This window comes from Anolis carolinensis, chromosome 1 (genome assembly GCF_035594765.1).
Source record: "Anolis carolinensis isolate JA03-04 chromosome 1, rAnoCar3.1.pri, whole genome shotgun sequence".
NCBI lineage: Eukaryota > Metazoa > Chordata > Lepidosauria > Squamata > Dactyloidae > Anolis > Anolis carolinensis.
The window spans coordinates 310578554-310603561 of record NC_085841.1 but is presented as its reverse complement, the minus strand read 5'-3'; the positions used below and the strand labels follow the sequence as shown (position 1 = coordinate 310603561).

The window sequence follows — 25008 nt, the reverse complement described above, 5'->3', positions numbered from 1 at the left end:
ACTTGTAAGTTACGTACAATTGCTAATTCTTACTTTCTAAAATGTGTATTTTGATCAGAGGTGGAAAGCAGACAGCATTCTGTTGAATTAAAACTACTAAGCTTCCTTCATCATCAGCTGTGTTGCTTAAAGCTGCAGGAAACCAGTTCACAGGATCACAATTTAGAATTTGAGGTGTATTAGTATGCTGATGTTTGAAATCAGAGCAATTTCCATTCAGATTGTAACCTTCAAACCGAGTCATAAATAAAGGTAACTTATACATTATCACTTGCAGTGACTCCCTGGGACCTTAGATCTTTCTACATGCCCACTAACATATGTGTTTGCCTATTGCACTATCTATGGTCTCTTGAAAAATCACTCTGAGAAAGAAATAATATCTTACCTCCAATGTTTTCCAAGCCTTCCACCACAGTCTCTTTAACCTATTAAGAAGAAATAACAGACTATAATATAAGGCACTGTCTTTTGCCTGTTTTCTAAATACAATCAGTTTTCAATATCATTGAGGGTTATATATCCAAATATATGCTCTAAGGTTCATTAATTGTCTAGTTCAAAGAGTTATTAAACTGCCTGATCAGAAAGTTCTAACTATATTGCAGACAGAGTAACAGTTACCTAGATAAGAAAATTTCTGTAAAAGAAAGTCATTACTACCACTCATAAGTGATATCTTCTGACATACCTTCAGTTTCCCTTCTTTGATCCATTGACAAAGCTGCATAGTACTAGCTGCATGCTTGTCCATGTAGTTCAAAACTAAAAATCTCTCTCTGTAAACAGAATGCACATTAAGTCTTTTATTATCATGGCTTTCACAAAAGTCCTCAAGGCTACTTAGATAAAACGTAAATAAAATAGCTACACCAATAAACACAAAACATTAGCAAACACACAGAGGCCATGCAAGCACATGACTATGACTGTGAAGTAACCAAAGTTTAACCTAGATATACACACACAGCATTCAAAAAACATACACAAAATTAATTCATTTTAACTCTGTTATATATAGTTCCCCCATCCTTCCTCTCCTCAATGGTCACTCAAAAGGACAGGAATCTGAACAAGGAATATTTCCCTTGTTGTTATAACAAATAGGTGCAGTTTCCTGACCCCTGCTTCACTTTTGTTATTCTTTTGTTTGTTCATACTCCTATCTCATATTTTATCTTCCTGCTCAGTCACTGGTTATATGCAAGCACCTGTTCTGTACAATATTCAATGTGGTAATAAATTAAGCAAAACTGACCACTTAATTGCTTTTCATTCTGCACGACATATATCTGAAACTAGAATTATCCACACTGAGCAGTGAGAATGCTTATACAGTTGGACATTAGCCATGTGTTTGTCTACACAATTCAAACCAGGATTGTCAAAAGCGGCTTTGGAAGAAAACATTTCCCCAAATCTCCCAGCCACAATCCCAATACTTGTGCTGGCTGGGGGATTCTGGGAAATTGTATTCCAGACAAATAACATTTCCAAGTTCTAGTTCAAATACTAAGCAAATGTACCTGCAAATATTCTTATTTTGTCTTTCTACCAAGCTGCTTCCAAACTAAGCAGCTACATCAATATGGTTACATCAATATTGATTTTTGAAAATCTGTGATTGGTCCCTTACTATACAGGCAGTCCTTGTTTTACAAACAACTGACTTACATATGACTCATAGTCAAGAATGGGGATGAGACAACAGGAAGTGAGATAAATTGCCCCTTGGAAGGGAAATTAACTCCTGAAAGAGTTATTATCACAGGAAAAGGTATCTCCACTGAGGCTTTATCATAAATCCTTGTTTTCACAACAAGCCAAATTTTTCAAAATCCAGTGAGCACAGGGACAGAAGGTGAGATGAAATCTTCTGAACAGGGGCACAGACTGCAAAACAAATACCACAGGGGTGTTAACTCTTCCCTATGCTATCCTAAGCTTTGTGTGTGTCTGTGTATATGACTGGAGTTACACTTACAAAATGTACCACTCGTACAAATTCAGCTTAGCAAACCTACAGAGCCCATTTGGCTCATAATTTGATGGCCGCCTGTACTGTAAATATTTAGACCTTGTACCTTAAAGATGCTGCATCATGAAGTTTTAGGAAGTATTTTCTCTGAACAACAATGAAATCCATGCTTACATATACCATCAAACGTAATATTTGTATTCAATTCAATTAACTGACTAGGATGTTAATGAGAAATACCTTGTGATATTCTTTGCTTTTCTTATCTCTTCTATTGCTGGAGGCAAAGGAGGGGGATAAGACATATTCTTGTTGTATTGGGAGATCTGGCCACATAAAACGATATGGCTATTAGGATTCATCTGTAGGAAACAAAATTGAGTGAAATGTATTACTTTTCTGCCTCTCTGCAAGCATGAAAGTTCAAACATAACTTAAGGCTACAACCCAATATATACATACGTATAGGTAAGACACACTGAACTGCACAGTAAGTAAGTAAGTAAAAGTTTATTTGTATACCGCCCTCTCTCCCGAAAGGGACTCAGGGCGGTTTCCAATATAAAATCAGCATAAAACATTGTACAATAAAACACTGAAAACACTATAAAAAGCTATAAGAATTAGAAACAAAAACAAAACATAACAATTTACTAAAACAATCACATAAGCAGAAGGAATATAATCACTCAAATAACATAAATCAGAACTTACTTCTGAGGAGACATGCTCAATTTACATTGTAAGGTAGCTTTCTTTCCTAGAAATAGGGTATCAGTGTAATATCCTTGAAAACTGTGGAGAACAAGGAAATGACTTGGGGACTGAACATGTAATTGGTTTCAGAGATAGAATGACTGAAGACCATATTTTGTGTATACCATTTTAAGTACACTCCGTATTCTCAGGAAATTCTTTCTGCATGGCTTTTTGTACCAAGAAACACAGTGAAACACTCACTTTTTGGACTATCACTGGGAAAAAATAAATTTCTAAACTATAAGCAGTGGTTCTCAACCTGTGGGTTCCCAGATGTTTTGGTCTTCAACTCCCAGAAATCCTAACAGCTGGGAAACTGGCTGGAATTTCTGGGAGTTGTGGGCTAAAACACCTGGGGACCCACATGTTGAGAACCACTGCTATAAGCCAAGTAACCTTAAGCATGTTTTAAAGGGAACTTTTCCATGCACAACTGAGGCAGAGACGGGGAGGAAACCTGATTTATGGCAATTTTTCTGAATTTCAGCACAACAACAACAAAATTTTATATACTGCTCTATCTCCCATGGGGACTCAGTGCGGTTTACACATAGTAAACATTCAATACCAACATACAGCATACAACAGTCCAATGATAAAACAACAGCTTAAGCATAATAAAAATTTAAAACGATGTGTTCTTTAGGTATAAAAACAGTTTCAGCTGATGGTTCTAATGAGACAGCAGTGGAGCAGCTGTTGTGTTGAAAATCATGGGTGAACCTGTTGCAACAATGGAGTTCTGTGCTCCTGTTGCCAGTGAGCAATCTGGCTGTAGCGATGTGTAGTGCAGCTTCAAAATTTCCTCTCACCTTTGAGCTCATCAACAGCTGAATGTCTTTTCAGCTTGAGTCCATTTGCAACATTAGCCATTGTTGCCTCTGCTCTGCTCTAGTAGTTCACTGAGCACCTTCCAACCTGGGAGTCTCATCTTCTGGCACTATTTCTTATTTCATTTTGAATTTGCTCATCATAGCATTTTTGTGATAAAAGAAATTATACGCAGAACTAAAAATGTGGGCGGTGGTGTCACAGTCACTGATCTCTGAAAGATCCCCCACTAGTGTCACCCTCTACTACTACTGCAACCTGGTATGTGTTTGGCATATTCAGTCTGGATCCTCAGCAAAAGCCTGTCTGACACAGAGGACCCCACTAGCAGCACTGTTAACCCTAGCATTGCTGATTCCCTCACAGAGGCACGTTTATCCACCACAACAGATAAGTAGTGTTATAGTAAGAAAACCCATACATATCCTCCTTAGTTCCATTGTACCACATAAGCATTAGCGCCGAGTAATTTTTCCATTTGTAATCCTGCATTAGTCGTCAGCCTTTTTATGCCTAGACTAATTGCTAGTTTGCATCTTGCTCTACAGGTGTTAAGACACAACATATTTCATTTCCTCTTCCTGCATCATTACAACCTGCAGCCATTTATGTCTTCTCCTTTTCTTCATAAGACCATGAGCTTGATTATAACCATGTATTTTATTAGTAAGGCTAATTTTATATTATTTTTTAAGACTACACTTATTTCTTCTGTCAGATCCTGGGAGTAAGGCGTGGGACTGGTTGTTGTTCAGGCTCTGCTTTGACAACTTGATTATTCTCCCTCAGAAATTTAGTAATCTTTCTGAAATGTCCCAAAAGCTGGTCCCACAGTGATGGGGACTACAGAACTCTTTGTTAACCAGCGTATGAAACTGGAGTTACAATTCTGCTTGCAGCTGTTAACTAAAGAGCTATGCTTAAAAGAAATGTACGGTACATGGAAGCAATCTGATGTACAGAGGAGTATGTCTACCATCTCTAATTGGCTTCCAAGAACACAGTCTGAAAATATAACAGAATGCTAAATAGTTAACCATGCCAATTAAGAGAACAGTCAAGGGGAACACTGTGTGTTTATCATGTGTTACAAAACAGATCTGTAGAACATTCAGTTCATCTGTCCCACATTCTGTTACAACTACCAGAAATACATACTTTCCATTTATTCTTCTGCAGAAAAAAATGAAGACTTCAACCAAAAAAAACCCCCAGAAAACAAAAAAAACCCAAATCCAAATCCCCAACACACCCGTGCCTTTAGTCTTTTGAGAACTTGTCACTAGGTCAAAAAACAGCCTGAGAATGAAAACCTGCTTCTTTCTAGTTAGAGAAAATTGCACTCCAAGAATACATGAAGTTGTTTCAGTGTACTTCTGTAGGCAGCCTCCTTTATAACAGGGAAAGATTACACTAAAATTGGAAAACGGATTAGACAGGTCGGTTTAGTTATAATGAAATTGGTGTTTTACCAGCTATCTCTTGTGATAGCCACTAGTAAAAGCTAGACAGATTTGGAACTTTTTCATGCAACTGGCCTTGAACTGAAAAACAGCTCATGTATAAAAAAAATCACAACAACATCACCCCTCAAAAAATCTAGAAGGATATGATGGAAACTAATTTAAAGCAGTATTTCCAAAGCTCCAGTGTCCAAACTGACACTGTCTTATATTTATGTATGTATGTATGTATTTATAGTATTTATATTCCACCCTTCTCACCCCAAAAGGAAGTCAGGGTAGATTACAGAACATACATATGCAGCAACATTCAGTTGTACATAGATAAAAGTATATATAGGCTTTCCTATCTTCTGTATTCTGGAGGCTTGTGCTCAGTTTTGGTCACGGTGGGTGCTGTTGCTCCATCTCCCTGCCGAAGAGCTTTGCTTGTAAACTTCCTCCTTGATCGAATCGCCTGCATTGGCTGGCATTTTCTTATGAGTGCTCTTAAGCGGTACCTATTTATCTACCCACATTTTGCTTTCAATCTGCTAGGTAGGCAGAAGCTGGGATAAAGGCCAGGAGCTCACCCTGACCCGGGCTTTGAACTGCCAAGCTTCTGATTGACAAGATTTACTGCAGCTGGTGATTTAGCCTGCTGTACTAAAGCCCGGCCCTCAGAGTCCATTGAAAGTTAATGAAAGCTATAAATCATTATAAGAATTCTAGACAGAATTTGGAAGGTCAGCAAGACTGAACAAACCTTCCTGAATAAGGCTGACTTAACAAGATGGATCATCAGCATAGGCTATCATTTATGGTCAAGAATGATTGTCTTCCAAGGGTAGAGTCTGAGTGGTGGATCCGTAAGTGACTGTACAGACTTATTCTGGATCTGCAGGGTCTTTCCTGTCAAAGGCAAGATGGCTGGGTAGCCATCTGAGGCTGCAACTTGTTGCAAACTTCCTCTTTGCTCCATCATGCTACCATCATGCCTACCATAGACTGGAATCATACATGACATTAGGTTCCTGCCCATAACACACACAATCCTCCTCAGTCACTTCACTCACCAAGAGATGGATCAACAGCAAATACTTGCCACCACCTGCACAAGTTGCGGCATGTTCACCTTCTTTGCACAACAGCTACGCAACTACACCTGCACCAAGTGTAAACAGATGACTCTGATGGAGCAGAGGATCCAACAACTCGAGGCCCGCATTAAGACCCTTAAGGACATTCAGGCACTTGAGCTGTTCTTGGACACTGCACAACACGCTGCTGTAGATCTGCAACCTGCATCACACCAACACCACCATGATCAGGAACTTTATGGGGAGATCAACTCAAAGGTAGACAACCCACAGGCTTGGAAGGATGTCACCCATAGAAAGAGACACAGGACCAGGCAGCCTCCGCAGAACTCCTCTGCTCAGTTGGAATTACACAACAGATTCCAAATTCTTACACCACTAACATACAATCAGGAAACACATCTTGTGGAGGACCACAGTTACTTAGATACCACTCAGTGGGCCACTCTTGATCAATGCGCAGGGGATAGCCCTGATGGGGAGAGTGCATCACCACATTCACACTTATGTAACCATGCAAGTGCTCCATCCCCAATCGTGGACCAGACACAGCAGGAACACCCTTGGGAGAGTGATGGGCTCTTGGACGCATCTCAATGGATTGTCATTGATGAATGCTCTGGGGATGTCGAGGAGGAGGGCAACACTTTACACCCACACGATTCACTTCAACTGGAACACTCTTCAGGGGACATACACACTGTCTTGCACAAAAGGGACCCTGTCAATCCTCAAAGGAAACAGGTCTTGGTAGTAGGTGACTCCCTCCTTAGAGGAACAGAAGCCATCATTTCCAGACCAGATGGGATGGCTCGAGAAACATGCTGCCTCCCGGGGGCAAAAATACACCATATCACTCAGAGGCTCAGCAGGCTCCTAAAGCCCCTTCACCCTCCCCACCTTATGTTGATTCATGTAGGTACCAATGACACCGCTAGGCATACTTTTCAAAAGATCACAAATGATTTTCGAGCTCTGGGAACAAAGCTAAAACTGTATAATGTACATGTGATCTTTTCATCCCTCCTCCCCGTTGTAGGACACGGCTCTACAAGGGCCGGAAAAATAGTACAGGTCAATAACTGGCTCAGAAAATGGTGCCAAGAGGCTTTTTGGCTTCCTTGACCATGGTCTACTCTTCCAGGAGGATGGCCTACTGGCAAGCGATGGGGTGCATCTCACACAAGCAGGAAAACATCTTTTTGCACACAGACTCACAAACCTCATCAGGCGCACTTTAAACTAGATCCACTGGGGGAGGGGAACAACAGCCTGGCGAACACTATATTACCCACGACCACAGGGAACCGCCAAAAGGCTAAACGGAGGGCTGCACAAACACAGCAAGGACCAAATACAGAGAGCACAATAATCCCAAATAAACAGCTCGAGGGGAGGTCACAGGGGCTTACATGTCTTTACACTAATGCTCAGAGCATGGGAAATAAGCAAGACGAACTCTTAGCACAGCACCACACATACGATGTCATAGGCATCACTGAAACCTGGTGGGATGACTCCCATCACTGGAATTTAACCATTGAGGGCTATAACCTCTTTCACAGAAATAGAACAAAGGGAAGAGGAGGGGGAGTAGCTTTATATGTCAAAACCAGTTACATTGCAGAAGAAATGCAAGACTGTAATCCGAGAAACCAGCTTGAAAGCATCTGGATAAGAATCAAGGGAACCGGGACTCAAAAAGATCTTGTCGTGGGTGTCTACTACAGACCTCCGAGTCAGGATGAAGGACTTGATGAAGCCTTCTGTCAACAGCTGACCAAACAGGCACAAAGAAGAGATATAGTAGTCATGGGCGATTTCAATTATCCCGATATCTGCTGGAAAACAAACTCAGCCAAGAGTACAAAGTCCAACAAATTCCTCACTTGCCTTGCAGACAATTTTATGGTCCAGAAGAGGCAACAAGAGGATCAGCAACTCTTGATCTAATCTTAACAAATGTGGAAGACCTGATCAATACAGTTGAAGTGGTTGGATCCTTAGGGGCAAGTGACCATGTGCTCCTGGAGTTTGCAATACAAAGGAATGCTGAAACTAAGACAAGTCAAACACGCATTCTCGACTTTAAGAGAGCTGATTCCAAAAAATGAAGGAATTACTGAGCGGCATTCCATGGACACCAATATTAAAAAACAACGAGTTAAGGATGGATGGGAGTTTTTCAAAAGTGAAATACTCAAGGCGCAAATGCAAACAGTGCCAACAAAGAAGAAAAATAAGACAAGTGCAAAGAAGCCAGAATGGATGTCCAAAGAACTTCTAACTGAGCTAAAGCTCAAAAGTGACATGCACAAGAAGTGGAAAAGGGGAGAAATCACCAAAGAAGAATTCAAACGTATAGCCAACACCTGTAGGGAAAAGGTTCGCAAGGCTAAAGCGCAAAATGAGCTCAGGCTTGCCAGGGACATAAAAAACAAGAAAAAAGGCTTTTTTGCTTACGTTGGTAGAAAAAGGAGGCGATAGGGCCTCTGCAAGGAGAAGATGGGGTGATGGCGACAGGGGACAGGGAAAAGGTAGAACTGCTCAATGCCTTCTTTGCCTCGGTCTTCTCACAAAAAGAAAGCCATCTTCAACCTCAGCAACATGGAATGGACGAAGGATTGGGGGAAATCCAACCCCAAATAGGGAAACAAGTTGTCCAGGAACACCTGGCCTCTCTAAACGAATTCAAGTCCCCAGGGCCAGATCAGCTACATCCAAGAGTATTGAAGGAATTAGCGGAAGTTATTTCAGAACCACTAGCAATTATCTTCGAGAGTTCTTGGAGAACGGGAGAAGTCCCAGCAGATTGGAGGAGGGCGAATGTGGTCCCTATCTTCAAGAAGGGAAAAAAGAACGAAAAAAGAACAATTACCGTCCGGTCAGCCTCACATCGATACCAGGCAAGATTCTGGAAAAGATCATCAAGGAAGTGGTCTGCGAACACTTAGAAACAAATGCGGTCATTGCTAATAGTCAACACGGATTTACAAAAAAAAAGTCATGTCAGACTAATCTGATCTCTTTTTTCGATAGAGTTACGAGTTGGGTCGATACAGGGAATGCTGTGGATGTAGCCTACCTGGATTTTGGTAAGGCCTTCGACAAAGTCCCCCACGACCTTCTGGCAAATAAACTAGTAAAATGTGGGCTAGACAAAACTACAGTTAGGTGGATCTGTAATTGGCTAAGCGAACAAACCCAAAGAGTGCTCACCAATGCGTCGTCTTCATCATGGAAAGAAGTGACAAGTGGAGTGCCGCAGGGCTCCGTCCTGGGCCCAGTTCTGTTCAACATCTTTATTAACGACTTAGACGAAGGGTTAGAAGGCACGATCATCAAGTTTGCAGACGACACCAAACTGGGAGGGATAGCCAACACTCCAGAAGACAGGAGCAGAATTCAAAACGATCTTGACAGACTAGAGAGATGGGCCGAAACTAACAAAATGAAGTTCAACAGGGACAAATGCAAGATGCTTCACTTCGGCAGAAAAAATGGAAATCAAAGATACAGAATGGGGGACGCCTGGCTTGACAGCAGTGTGTGCGAAAAAGATCTTGGAGTCCTCGTGGACAACAAGTTAAACATGAGCCAACAATGTGATGCAGCAGCTAAAAAAGCCAACGGGATTCTGGCCTGCATCAATAGAGGAATAGGGTCTAGATCCAGGGAAGTCATGCTCCCCCTCTATTCTGCCTTGGTCAGACCACACCTGGAATACTGCGTCCAATTCTGGGCACCACAGTTGAAGGGAGATGTTGACAAGCTGGAAAGCGTCCAGAGGAGGGCGACTAAAATGATTAAGGGTCTGGAGAACAAGCCCTATGAGGAGCGGCTTAAAGAGCTGGGCATGTTTAGCCTGCAGAAGAGAAGGCTGAGAGGAGACATGATAGCCATGTACAAATACGTGAAGGGAAGTCATAGGGAGGAGGGAGCAAGCTTGTTTTCTGCTGCCCTGCAGACTAGGACACGGAACAATGGCTTCAAACTACAGGAAAGGAGATTCCACCTGAACATCAGGAAGAACTTCCTCACTGTGAGGGATGTTCGGCAGTGGAACTCTCTCCCCCGGGCTGTGGTGGAGGCTCCTTCCTTGGAGGCTTTTAAGCAGAGGCTGGATGGCCATCTGTCGGGGGTGCTTTGAATGCGATTTCCTGTTTCTTGGCAGGGGGTTGGAATGGATGGCCCATGAGGTCTCTTCCAACTCTACTATTCTATGACTCTATGACTCTATGAATACAAATAGCTAGAGAGGGACATGTGGCAACAAGAGATTGCACAACCCCCAATCTTCACTCAGCTATGGATACCCACTGGACGACCCTGGGCAAGTCACTCTCTCTCAGCCTCAAAGGAAGAAAAATTCCCTCTGAAGAAATCATACCAAGACAACCCCATGATAGGTTTGCCTTAGGATTGGCTTAACTAGATAAGAAATGACTTTGTTCTTGTGTGCCTTCACGCAGTTTGAACCCTGTTCTCCAGAGATGTAGTCCAACACTCGAACTACAACATGTTTTTATTACAACATGCTTTGTCCTTTCCCCTGCCTTCCCCTTTGGTGTTTTTCACCCTTCGGCAGGGGGCAGCAGAAGTCAGAACGAAGCAAGAAGAGCAGGAGGAAGGGAGTGAGGCAGGAAAGGACGTCTGCAGCACTGCTGGCACTGCAACCTCACGGTGGTGAAAGAGCAAATACGATTAGAAATCTTTGTTAATTTTTGCATACGATTAGATTATGATAGTTCATCATTTTGGAAATGGTTGATACTGAAAACAGTAAGGACCTTATCTGCCTTAATTTAAGTGCTGATGTTTATGTGACTCTTCCTGCTAATCCAGACATCAAAGTAGAATACAAAGAGGCAGAAGACATCAACATTCACTCTTGGCTTGAATAATAAGTACATTGATTTGAAACAGCTGCAACTATTGGGAGCAGCAAGAATTTTTTAAAAAAAAAACTAGCTGTGTAGTACAACTGTTGTGCAGTACAACAGTGATGACTACAGGTTCAGTGAATACCTCTGCATCTATGATGAAGCAGCATTGTAAGCAACATTCAGAGAGAAAGTCTTGCTAAGCTGTTATCTTGTACAGTAGAATTCCGGTTAACCAACTTCCAGTTATCCCACCTACCGTATAATCTGACGTGCCAAGTCGGCCCTTTGGAGAAACCTGGTGCATGTTGCTAGGCAGCAACACGCACGGGGCTTCCTTAAACTGAGTGCTCGCCGGAGGGATGATACAGCCTCCCTATTATCCGTCAGTACCGGTTATCCGACATTCAGCCTGCTCGTTTATGTCGAATAACCGGAACTCTACTGTACATCACAATGTGTTTGGTGCACCAAATGTACTGAGACTGTGAGCTTTTCTTTCCAACGTTATCTTAGGATTTATTTCTTGTATGAGGAGATGAACATGAACAGAGAGATTTCCCTTCACCCCAAATGAAACAATGGGTAGCGTTGAAGAGTTGGATATCAGGGCAACTAACCACTGAATGTTTCCATTTTAAAAAATAATTGTGAGAATTTTTTTTCTATTGAGTATACTTGATAGATTTAGCAATCTGCTGTGAAAAGGATTTAAACTTACAGACTGGATTTTTTGTTTTCTGCATTCCTCCTAACTATGTAGCCAACTGTACTTAATTTCATTTATTCCTTGTCCGATATATGGAAAGCCGGATGCAAACAACAACATTATTGAGCACAAAGATCCAAGTAAGGTTTTTAATTTAATAATGTGAGCATATTTGAACATTCTTTTAAAATTAAGCATGATAAAGCGTCACCTTTTCATATACATATAATTAATAAAAGTGTTTTGCAAGATTGTTATTGATAAATAAAGAGTAAATTGAAATTTCTCGATTGCAATAAAACTATTGCTTTGAATTCTAATAGAATAGAATATCCCCAAAGAACAAAGAAATGTTATATTGATGACAGATACAACTATTGAGAGAATAAGGCAGGCTTGTTGCATAAATGAACAGTTTGGCTAAGGGTCTTTAAGAACTGCTCTGAAAAACTAATGTGTAAGGAATGTTTTTCAAACTGGTGGGAAGGACCCACTTGAGTGGTGTACCATGGTGGTGTACTGGGATATGTATGTAAAACATTTGAGGAAGGGCATATAGACCCTGAAACTAGTTTTTCTTCCCTCCAGAAACACAGTCAAGTTGAGTACCTTGTAGCAGATGATCCTCATTGACCACAGCAAATTTGTGTCTGGCAAAATAATAATTTTAGACTAACGGCTAACTACTTTAATGGATAAAAACATAAGATGAGCCCCACTGTATCAGTTCAAAGGCTTATTTAAGCCTAGTTATTCTGTTACAAAATCAGTCAAACAGCTGCCTATCCTGCCCACAGCAGGATAGGAATACAGCAGAAATACTTTGCATGGGTTTCCTAGCAACTGGAACTGGGAGAGATACTTCCTTTGATGTTAGAGCATTATAGAGCATCATGACAGTAGCCAGTGATAGACATCTTCCATGAACAACTCCAAATTTAAGGTGAACAACCATCACCACATCTTGTAAAAACAAAATCCATTAACCATGCAATGTATGAAAAAGTACCCTGTATGTAATTTTCAAAGGGGTTAGAGATCAACTTTTTCAGACACAGAGCTTCCAACACTATTTTGTTAATGTGAGCATCATCCTTCCATTTCTCAGCCACAGATGGCTTCTTCAGCATGTTATTACATTCAGTCATCTTCAAGGTAATTTTCCATGTTCCAGCTCATGAATGCTTACACATACAGGTGATCGCCAACAAAAACTGATGCATATTCACCTCTGCAAGGAAATCTACATAATTATGCTAGCAGAGGCAGCTGGGAGCTTCCATATAAACAGGGCTGTGAATACACTTCAGGTTTTATTTGTAACTTTAAAAGAAATGGCCTAGATCAGGTGTGGGCAAACTTTGGCCCTCCAGGTGTTTTGGACTTCAACTCCCAGAAATCCCAGCCAGCTTACTGGCTGTTAGGAATTGTGGGAGTTGAAGTCCAAAACACCTGGGGGGCTGAAGTTTGCCCATGCCTGTCCTAGATGCTGAGCCAACCCCCTGCACCCAAATCCAGCATCTTGGATAGCCCCTTTAACATCTAGATTAAAGATTGGAGCAGATTCACTGTTTCACTGAAATGGGAGCTACCAGTTGCCACAAGAGATTGGGTAAGGGAGTCTGGAAGGTAAGAAAGAATGTTTAGAAAAGAGTCCCAGCTCAGAAAAAAGTTATGATAAAATTGTGGTCAGGTCACAGAACATTTGCTTGGACAGTAAGATTTCACAGGGGTGATGCAAGAATAGCTTCTATTTTTCTGCACTTTAAAAAGGTGAAGTGAAACTGAAGCTCTCCACTAAATCAATTTTTGCTTTTGGTAGACACATAGTTTCCATAGTGGCTTGTCACTGGTATGATTCAAAGAACCAAAAGAGATAATCAGAAATAGTAGTGCAACAGCCCTGATCTCACAGGAAGAGCTTTTTATCTCACATATGCTCCCAAGGAAAGATCCTGCACAAGTACATTGTCTTAACAAGGAAACTGAGAAAGGCGGAACATGAAACTATACATCTGCAAGAAATTTCTTGGAGTCTTAAGAAATGGGTGCTTTCTGGCCAGCTGGAAAAAAACTGCATCTCTGATTTGCACACTCAGTCCAGGAGTGCCATTTTCCATTTCTGGCAGGTGCTCTTTGATTGTTTCCGCTCAGTCTCTTTTGCTCCTGTAATCTATGGATTTTCCAGAGCTCAGGAAAAAATTACGTTTTCAGACATCAACTCCTAGCATGTCCCTGCCAGTTGGAGTCACTGGTGTGAAGATTTTTTACAGACAAGGAAAAATTATTTTCAAATTTCTCCTTTACTTGCTTCTGCTTCTCTTCATTCTTCAAGTCAATGAGCAACTGTTTTCTCTTTCACTTCTTCTTTTCATATTTTTCCTTTGCTTTGTCTTCTGTAGGTTGATTAAAATAATATTATACTATCATCCAAACCAGGCTGGGTTGCGAAGGAGAAGAAAAAACTGGAGTAAACTCCGTTAGAAGAAAGAAAGACTCTGCTCTAGCCCAGCAATTCACCAGCTTTAGTTCTGTCAACGTTTTGGAGTTTAATTCCCAAAATTCCTGACTACTGGCTAATCTGATTGGGGCTTCTGGAGTTGGTCTTAAAACTTGGAGGAACAAAATCTGGGAACTACTATTTTATCTATTTTCCAGATTGAGTTTGAAATGAAGTGCTTGTTGAATGGCCTCAGCAGCAAAGGGGGCAATGGTCAATTTTCGGGGGAGAGGGTGATATGGTACGCAGACTAATGGTAACAATGCCAATTTCACTATTAGCCCCTCTCCTTACTCATATGCAAGACACTCAATGCCAGTAGAAGGAGAAAGTCACTCAACATTCAATCAATGGTTTTTTAAATTACGTTTTTGCTAGCTTTTTGAATGGGTGGCTATTAAACCCAGGTGAATTGATAATAATATACCACCAAGTTGTGCAGTATCTGGAATAAGAAATGGATACTCATAAAGTAGATTATATGCATACTCACTTGGCTGATAACTGCATCACTGATGTCTCCACCAACATTGTCAAAGTACACATCCACTCCAGCTGGACAAAGTTCACGCAGCCGCTGTGCCACATTCTCTTTCTTATAGTTGATAGCAGCAGTGAACTTCATTTCTGAGACCAAAATGTTGCATTTTTCATCTGTGCCACAAATACCAACCACTTTGGAACAGCCCTCCAGGAAACCTATCTTTGGAATAATACAGCCATTTTACTTTTAGCTGCATACAATAACTTGTCTTACAGTGCAATCTTTTTTTTTTTAAATTAAAACCTGAACTATTGTACCCTTACTATACATCTAAAGCTAGGGGTTCTTAATCTCAGATGCCAAAGTGCTCATAGCAAGTGATATGTCATATGTTTCCACTAAACTAGAAACAGGCAAATTTCCACTATCTCTCATCACTGTCTAGGTTGGTTAGGGCTAATGGGAATTGCAGTTCAACAACATCTGAAGTGCCATTTACTACCCAGATGATCTGGGTCCCATTTACACTGCTAAGTAATATCCAGATTATCTGCTTTGATCTGGATTATATTAGTCTACACTGCCAAATAATCCAGTTCAAAGCAGATAATCTGGATTTTATATGGTAAAGTAGACGGGGTCTAGGTGTGGATAAGGTTATTCCCCTTCTCCTCAGACCCCAAGATGGAAGAAAACCTGGTTTCTATTTTGATCCCATGATTACTGGATATTTAGAATACCTGGAAAATACAGAATTTAGTCCAGTACAGTCAGGTGGTCCAAATAACTGCTTTTCCAAGCTGTGGTGCAGAGCCAAGTCATGACTATGCCTCCCATCTCAAAGCTAAAAAGGGGAGGCAGGGATACACAGCACAGACACAAGCTAGGGAAAAAGCATTACATCTCACCTCAACTTTTGTTTCAGAGGAACAGCATGAAGTCAGGTGCATAGCCTCATCCCTCAGATGAGTGGCATAGTCCTGGTGACCATACCTTTCAGATTAACCATTGAGGATGCACTAGATCAGTGGTTCTCAACCTGTGGGTCCCCAGATGTTTTCAGCTTCAACTCCCAGAAGTCCTAACAGCCGGTAAACTAGCTGGGATTTCTGGGAGTTGTAGGCCAAAACACCTGGGTACCCATAGGTTGAGAACCACTATACTAGATCCATGCTATCTTGTATATAACAATAAACTATATACAAGAAATGTTGAAGAGATAAGGCCAAGCTTCAGGGATTTTATACTTCTCTGGTGCAAAGAAGGACACTGTACACTCCTTTGTCTTGCACCAAGCTGAAACCACATGGGAGGAGCTCCTCCCATAGATGTTCCCCACCACTACTATCAAATCAGTTTGCCAAGAGTTGACAGTGACATGGGATAACGATGCTTCTGAAGAGCCCAGGAACTCTCACATTATTTCAATAACACAGGACGAAGTTGTAGAGTAATGGTTCTATGTCTCTCAGATAACATAGATTGAGATCCAAGGAGAACCTACAGCAGAAAGGGGAGTAAAAGGCCCTCAGCAGGCAGACTATTGTCTGAAGAAAAGATGTTGGTTCCAAACAAGCTTCCCCCAGTGGCATTTTCCATAGGTCTTGAAGGCTGTCCCTTGATACAAAATGCATTCTAGGGATGCTGTGTTGCAACATCACCTGCTCCATGACACAGGCAATTTTACAAGCCAGCCTTTCCAGAACATTTTTACTTCTGAGGATACACATGTCAGAAACTGTCATTGGACAAAACAAGTTGCCTGGAGCTGGCAGTTTTCTCCTTCCAGCAATGACCATGATAAACCAACCTACCTGCCTTCTTTCCCTCCAATCCAAGTGAATGTGTACTTACACATTTACTAGAATTCTAGCCAATCACAATTATACATTCACCTCATTGTAAAATAATAAAATTCTTAAGACATAAGGACTGGCCTTAAAAACCAGCTTACCTGCCCAGCTATTGAGCCACAAGCTCCAGCAGCCCCACTGACCACCATGGTCTGATTAGCACCAGGGGACACATGTCCAGCCTCTCTTATTCCAAGCAGAGATGTCAGCCCAGTCAAGCCAGCTGCACCCAGAAAATAGGAAAGATGTCCATCTACAAGCTGGGGATCAATCTGAACAGAGACATATTGTTCAAAAAGCCACCAAGGCACACTGTAGTAAACACTTTCACCATTAGAAACACTTTTGCCTATTTAGTTTTAGATTTCTTTGTGGTATGACAGAAACACTAACCAGTTTCCTATAAATTACTTCTATTTCCACCCTCCTTACAGCACTTCAGGTCCTGTATGGGAGAAAAACAGGATATAAACTAAGCAGAAAAATAAATAGCCTTCCTTCATTGATTATCCCTTTCCCCAGTGATCTAGTTGCTTCAGTCTGAAAATCCTGTGTTGATTTATACCAGTGGTCCCCAGCCTTTTTTTGACCAGGGACCACAATCCAACATTAGTACCAAAAAGGTTATGAATCAGCTTTTGGTCAACTTTAGATTTGGTTTGGTTATCTGGGGTGCTGATTCAGAAAATTTCATTGGATAGACCACATCAGCACCCATAAAAATTCATATTTAATTATCTAGCTAATGTGGTCTGTCCAATGCAATGGTCAGCTCTGCGTAAAGGAGTGGAAATAACATTAATAAAATAAAATAAAATAAAGAGGAAGGAGGTTCACAGACCAGATTTTCATTTTTGTGGCCCATTGCTGGTTTTTGTGGCCCACTGCCCATAGGTTGAGAACCACTGATCTATACCTTTTGATTGATCAGTATTTACTGTCAGTAACAGGAATGACCTCAAACATTTGTCTCATTGAAACAGAGCAGAAAAGAGTAGGACTTCTTTCAAGTCAAAGGGCACAGCATCCAAACCCAGTAAAGTTGTTTTGAGAGACATGGGAAACACAACAAGCACCTCTCCCAGTTCCAGGCTGTACAAACACCAGCCTTTCCATTAATCTTCTGCCTCCTGAATGGTAGGGCTGGTCCCAATTAGAAACCCCTTAAAATATTGAAATGCTTAGGGCACCCTCTTTCATAATTTGCACACACAGAGTAGTGCACAAAATTACTCAACTGGAATCAGGCCTCATTATGTTTTGTCTACAATCATCCCCAAGTTTACTACCCTTTCACCAACTGCTAAAAAATCTGCGGAGTCTTGTTCAGAGGAGTACAGGAGAAAAAGCATGTAGACACATCAAAACCATGGCTGGGGAACTTGGGTGCTAGAATACACACTCTCCATACAAAAGGTCCCAGATTATCTTTGGAGTCTTCAGGCCGAGCAAGGACAGATTCCTGTTTGAAACACTGGGCAGCTACTTCAAACTAGGGTGAGAGGAATCTGTAATCCTCCATTATTTTTAATCACAGTTCCCATAACAGCTCATGATTGTCTAGGTTTGAAAACAGCTGTAGGCTAAAAACGTCTGAAGGGTCAGAGCTACTGACCCATAGTCCTTCGTAACATAAACATACTAGCTGGGGATTCTGGAAGTTGTAGTCCAAAAAAATCTGTCCATGCCTGAAGTAAAGAATGTCAGGTTAGATGTACCACCAATCAGACTTAGTAGAAGATAACTTCCTATCTTTCTACAAACAATACTATTAATCTCCAGTATAAAAACAGGACAACAGATTCCTTCCCTTCATATGCAACAGTGCTACCTTTTCAAGTTGTTTCCCATCTAGGATGGCCTTTGTCTGCCAGGGCCAGTTGAAGGAAGTTACAAAGTCTCCCACAGCAAAATTCACATCTTTACTTTCCTCTACAGACCCAATTCCTCCACCATCAGCAACTTCAGACAGTTTCCAGGCCTGGAGGTACTCGACACCAGATCCTTCATTCATGCGACATCGCTGAAAGATCAAAATGTTAACGTGAGATCATCCCTTAAAACACAGCAATATAGCATTACTCTCAATATCTGCTAACAACACAATATTTCACTTTATTTTCAGAGATTTTGTCACTCTCATGGTTCATTTGATTGCTTTGATTTTTCTGCATTAGCAATATAAAGGGTACATACTGTATGTACTTTCCAGGTTTCACATTATAGCACTCGAGAAAATCCTATACCAGCCGTCTGGTACCAAACTCTACCCCTCCAAACATTAAACTACAATTCCCATATGCCCCAGTCCCTATAGCCAAAGAAAGATCAGGGATGATGGTATATAATATAATACAACACTATATAGAGGGAAGAGGGAACCTCTAGAACAGTGGTTCTCAACCTGTGGGTCTCCAGGTGTTTTGGCCTGCAACTCCCAGAAATCCTAGCAAGTTTACCCACTGTTCGGATTTCGGGGAGTTGAAGCCCAAAACATCTGGGGACCCACAGGTTGAGAACCACTGCTCTAGAATAAAAGGTTAGTCCTTTAATAACTCAGTAGTAAGCCTAACACTGGTTTCTCTACTCTGACAAGCTATCCTTTGCTGAGGCACCATTAACAGTAGAACACAGAATTCAACTGTCACTAGCAATTTATTATCTCGTATTTTTGGTGTCTTTACAACATTTGTTAGTCTGGACAGGCTTAGGTCTCTCTTAATGAAATAGAAGTCTTTCTGGACTAAAATGTAGTACAAAAGGCAGAAACAACATGGAAATAATAGGGATGGAATCGTACATTGCGAAAAAGGGCAAGTTTCAGCAAAAAATAATAATAATTCAAAACTAAGAATGTGCACCCATGAAATAAATCAACAAAACCTTGCATAAGTAAATGAAAACATTTGAACCATCCAGAGACCATGTGACAGCTCCTTCCAAAATGCATTCCCTTTTTTTTCCACAGGTCTCCACTTTACCCATGATATCCATATTGGTAGCTATACTTATAGATCTTTTTTTTAATGGGAGTAGCTGGCAACAAAAGCTTTTGTCTATGGTTTGCTATTCATGCAGATTCAGTTAAGGACTTTGGACGTAGATTCTTTTTGCCTTGCTGCAGTATACCGTAATTGGAGAGAACAGAATCCCATTTGTTCCCAGTTAAAGTTTTATTGCATTGTTTATTGTAGATATGCTGCTATAAACTGACACTAAAAGTCTGCGCTTCTCCAGCCCTCTTTGAAAACAAAAGACCTTCCACAGATAAACCTCCCTTGCTTCGTTTTCCAATATAGCTCACAACCTCTGAGGATGCCTGCCATAAATGTGGTGAAATGCCAGGAGAGAATGCTTCTGGAACATGGCCATACCGCCCGGAAAATGCACAACAACCCAATAATTCTGGCCATGAAAGCCCTCGACAACACAAAGGTCCTGCTGTAGGAGCCATAATGAAGAAACTGAATAGGAAAACCTCCAAATATAGTATGTGCATAAATGTCATGCATATTCAGGGAAAGGAATTCAGTTCTCAATTGGTGAACCAGAGACAGTGTTAACCAAACTATCCGCATGTATATACTCTACAGAAACCCTAAGTCAATATTCAACATGAATATATACTATTCAAATCATATCTTACTCTCCAAAGATTTTATTACCAGTGTGTCATAACCTCTTACCATATAAGGATCCACAGACAAATAAAGTGTACGAACTCTGACTTGGCCTTCAGCAATTTTATCCGGGAGCGTGGCCTCCTCCGTACGGAAGTTGTCAGCAACTGGCACTCCATAGCTGCCTAGAGTTAGTGAGAGGACAGGTTTAGCTGCAATAGTTTCTCTCTTAACCCGAAATTGCAGTAGCCAAACCAGAACATTGAGTTCAGATGACTCACAACACACTAATACTCAAATGAACTCCTGCAAAAGTAAAAGGTTGCTTCACTATCCCCATTGTGGAAGTTGTATGTCCTGCAGCCTACTCCACCTAACTTCCATCCAGCTCCTCCTTGTGTTTCATTTCCTTGTCCTTCTCTTCGCCCCAGTATGTTCCTTTGTCTCACCAACATTCCTGCCTAGCCTGTTGTTTGCTTTAATCACATGCTGATTTTTTCCCCTTATTTAATCATCCACATGTGAAAAACATCTATAATTCAGTTCCAACAGATGGTCTTTCATCTACTTCCAATGAGATGGGACTGCGAGCCTACATTAAGGAGTATCTGTCAGAGGTTCCAGACTGGGAGCGCATCTACACCAGTGGTTCTCAACGTGGGGTCCCCAGATGTTTTTGGCCTACAACTCCCAGAAATCCCAGCCAGTTTACCAGCTGTTAGGATTTTTAGGAATTGAAGGCCAAAAACATCTGGGGACCCCAGGTTGAGAACCACTGACCTATACTATACATTTAATGCAGTTTGACAGTACTTTAAGTACCATGGCTAAATGCTATGGAATTGGTAGATTTCATGAGGAAGAGAAGGCTAAAGAATTGTAAAAATATAGTTCCCAGGATTCCATAGCATTAGAGATGGCAGTTATAAGTGGTATCTAAATGCATTAATTCTACAATGTAGATGCACTCTAGGATGCCTTTTATCCTTCTCACATAAAAAGTTTAATCTTTATTTCTGAAGCCACTCCTAGATCCAGAAACAGCACATATCTCTGCCACTGTTAGCAAGGTAGACAATAAGTCTATACAACAAAAGATAACTTGCTATCTGTATAGAGATAAAAAAAAAGATAGGGAAGGGACCTTTATCACCACCATGTTTACTTCCAAGAATGCCTTTGGGTTATAAAGCACTAGAGAATGGAACAAAATGACTATAGTCATCCAGAGGGAATTTCTGCAGTCAGAACAAGACCCTGTAGTGTTAGTGCATCATTAACAATGGGTCCACTTGGGTCAGTATTTGTCTTATCATATTGGTTCCAAGCCTGGCAAATCCAACTATTCTTACAGAAAAACTTGTCTTTAAAAACCCTCAAGATATCTATATGTAATATAATTTAGAATCTAGCTAGGGCCCCAACTATACTGTATAGGTAGTTCCCATGTCATAAAAAAGATCAGTACTGCAGATCTTAAGTGTAATTTGTATGCAAGTCAGAAAACATACATTTTAAAGTGTAAGTCCAGTCAAATATATGTATGTTTTAGCTTTGGATATCATAGGGGAGGGTTAACACCCCTATGCTGTCTGTTTTGCTGTCTGTTCCCCTGTTCAGAAGATTTTACCTTACTTTCTGTCCTCGTGATAATTGGATTTTGAAAAATTTGGCTTTCTGTGGAAACAAAGATTGGTGAGAAAGCTTCAGTGGAGCCTCCTTTTCCCCATGGTAACTCTTTCAGGAATGAACTTCTCTTCCGAGGGGTAGATTTCTCTCACTTCCTGTTGTTCCACCTCCGTTCTTGACTATGAGTAGTTTGTAATTTGGTTGTTTGTAACTCAGGGACTGCCTGTATAATGCAATTTGAAACTGCATTATATGGCCAGTGTAGGCTACTATAATACAGTTCAATGCAGTTAAACTGCAGTATATGAGTCTACACTGACTATATAACACAGTATACATTGTGTACAGTATGCATTATATGGCCCCCCTCGATGGATTGTCACCTTGCCGTGGTGAGGGGGCTTACGTGTTCTGATGAACCTGTGGGCACAACCACTGGAGTGATGCACTCCCAGGAGTGGCCGCAGGGGAGGTTCCAGACTAAGCACAATCCGAAAACCCAAAGACTTCAACGGCGGAGCAGGCGGAGGATAACATGGTACATGTTACAACGGCTGTGAAGGCGGAAGAAGGCTGCAACAGACTGAGAAACCACTCTCGTTGTGTTAACCACACCACTGCTGGAACCTCACTCTGTGAAGACTGTGTGTTGACCGGCCGTGCACCGATCTCCACACATTAAAAAAAATCACGCACAGGCGTCTTTCAACAAAAATAAAAACAAACCTACAAAAGTCCCATGGCGATCAGTGAGTGGCGATGGGGGCAGGACTGTGAAATCTGGAAGCCCCTAGTCACAGACTGGCACATGGGCGGTGGATATGGACTCAGTCGTTCTACCTCAAGGACCGAGGCAGTTGAGTAGTCCGGCAGCTGTATCCATGACTGAGCAGCCCTTTTTAGGATCCGCTCTGCTCACCCCACACGGGGAAGGGGCTAGAAAAGGTGCCCTAAATATAGTCTGCCTCTCCTATCCTGACTGGACTGCCGCGTCCAGAGGGGTCACCACTCTGCAGCCAAAAAAGAAAAATGAACTTTGGAACATGGAACGTAGGGACATTGTTAGATAACACTGACAGCGAACGCCCCGAACGCAGGACTGCTATCATTGCAAGGGAGCTGGGATGCTTTAAGATTGACATAGCAGCCCTTCAGGAGACCCGGAGAGCAGGAGAGGGACAGCTGAAGAAAAAAAAAGGGAGGCTACACCTTCTTCTGGAAGGGACTGCCTGAAGAAGAGCGAAGAATACACGGAGTTGGCTTTGCGATCAGAAACGACCTGGTGAAGCACCTGACTGAAGCACCCACTGGCATCAATGAACGACTTTCAACCCTTCGAATTAACCTTGCCAAAAACCAACAGGCAACCATCATATGCGCCTATGCACCGACTCTAGATGCTGACGAAGACATCAAGGAAAAAATTTTACTGTCAGCTGGACACCATCCTATCGGAGATACCTAAGGAGGACAAAATCATCCTCCTGGGGGACTTTAATGCCAGAGTTGGAAGGGACTCCGACCTGTGGCCAGGGATCATAGGAAAAGACGGGGTCGGAAACAGCAACTCGAATGGCATCTTGCTTCTCACCAAATGTGGAGAGCACAACCTTGTCATCACCAACACACTCTTCCGCCAGAAAAACAAGCTCAAGACATCATGGAAGCACCTTCGGTCAAAGCATTGGCACCTCTTGGACTATGTTATCACATGTGCCAGAGACCGCCGCGATGTGCTTCTCACAAGAGCCATGACAGGTGCTGATGACTGCTGGACGGACCACAGGTTAATCCGATCCACGATGGCTATCAAGATCGTCCCCAAACGCAGACTCCAAGGAAGAAAAACAAGGCGCAAAATGAACACCCAAGCCCTTCAGGAGCCCTCCAAACGAGCCCTTCTCCAAACAACACTCAAGGATCATCTACCCACAGAACACCCCGAAAATGTTGAGGAACATTGGAACAAACTGAAGACCTCCATCATCACAGCCTGCGAAGAAACCATTGGATACCAAACTAAGAAACATCAAGACTGGTTTGATGATAACGACAAAGAGATCCAACAGCTAATTGATAACAAAAGGAAAGCCTTCCAAACATGGTAGAGAGACACCAACTGTGCTGCCAAGAAAAAGATCTATGCCAGTGCAAAAGCTGAGGTCCAAAGAAGGACCAGAGAACTCAAGAACATCTGGTGGACAAAGAAGGCTGAAGAAATCCAACACCTTGCAGATACCCATGACGCTCAGGGATTTTTCAAAGCCACAAAGATCATCTACGGACCAAGAAACCATGGCATACAGCCTCTACGCTCATCAGATGGAACCAAAATTCTGAAGGACAAAACATCAATTGCACTACGTTGGAAAGAGCACTACCAGAACCTGCTGAATCGCAGCTCCAATGTGGCCGAAGAGACCCTCTCACAAGTCCCACAACAACAAACCAGGGATGAGCTTGCAGCGCTGCCTAGTTTGGAAGAAGTCAGCAATGCCATCAGCCAACAAAAAAACAACAAAGCCAGCGGACCTGAAGGGATTCCTGCTGAAATCTTCAAAGAGGGTGGACCTGAGCTGATACAGCAACTCCACCAGCTCATTGAAAAGGTGTGGATGACCGAGAAAATCCCAGCTGACTTTAAGGATGCCACCATCATCACCCTTTTCAAGAAAGGGGACAGAACAGACTGCGGGAACTATCGTGGTATCTCCCTTCTAACCTCGCAAGAATCCTTGCAAACCGCCTTCTCCCTGTTTCAGAAGACACCCTCCCAGAATCCCAGAATGGCTTCCGCCCCTCCAGAGGAACAGTGGACATGATCTTCACTGCACGACAGCTCCAAGAAAAATGCAGGGAACAAAACCAACCTCTGCACATGGCATTCATTGACCTTGCAAAGGCATTTGACACAGTTAATCGCAGTGCTCTCTGGACCATCCTCCAAAAAATCGGGTGCCCTGACAAATTTGTGAACATTCTGCGGCTCCTCCATGATGACATGACGGCAACAGTCTTGGACAGCAACGGCTCCCAAAGTGACCCATTTAAGGTGGAATCAGGTGTCAAGCAGGGATGTGTTATTGCCCCCACCTTATTTTCCATCTTCATCGCTATGATACTTCACCTTGTTGATGGGAAGCTTCCCACCGGAGTGGAAATCATCTATCGGACAGATGGCAAGCTATTTAACCTCAGCAGACTGAAAGCCAAAACCAAG

The 25008-nt window shown here is 41.9% G+C and overlaps 1 protein-coding gene across 7 annotated transcripts in view; it reads right to left on the bottom strand.

Moving 5' to 3' along the window:
• The window catches only part of ptgr2 (prostaglandin reductase 2), a 39032-nt gene that overhangs the window by 5947 nt on the left and 8077 nt on the right, over window positions 1-25008 (bottom strand). For 3 of the 7 annotated variants that reach the window (XM_008104056.3, XM_008104061.3, XM_062968123.1), the window contains exons 2-7: window positions 18371-18562; window positions 16641-16811; window positions 14696-14905; window positions 2219-2340; window positions 692-779; window positions 389-428 (exon numbers count right to left, since the gene is read on the bottom strand). In XM_008104056.3, coding sequence (XP_008102263.1) covers window positions 389-428; window positions 692-779; window positions 2219-2340; window positions 14696-14905; window positions 16641-16811; window positions 18371-18553 — 814 coding nt within the window. In that variant the 5' untranslated portion in view covers window positions 18554-18562. Of the gene's footprint in view, window positions 1-388; window positions 429-691; window positions 780-2218; window positions 2341-2692; window positions 2774-13163; window positions 14099-14695; window positions 14906-16640; window positions 16812-18370; window positions 18563-20225; window positions 20345-25008 lie in introns of those variants that run through there. The other 4 variants (XM_003214535.4, XM_008104048.3, XR_010002042.1 and 1 more) reach the window with 3 other exon arrangements.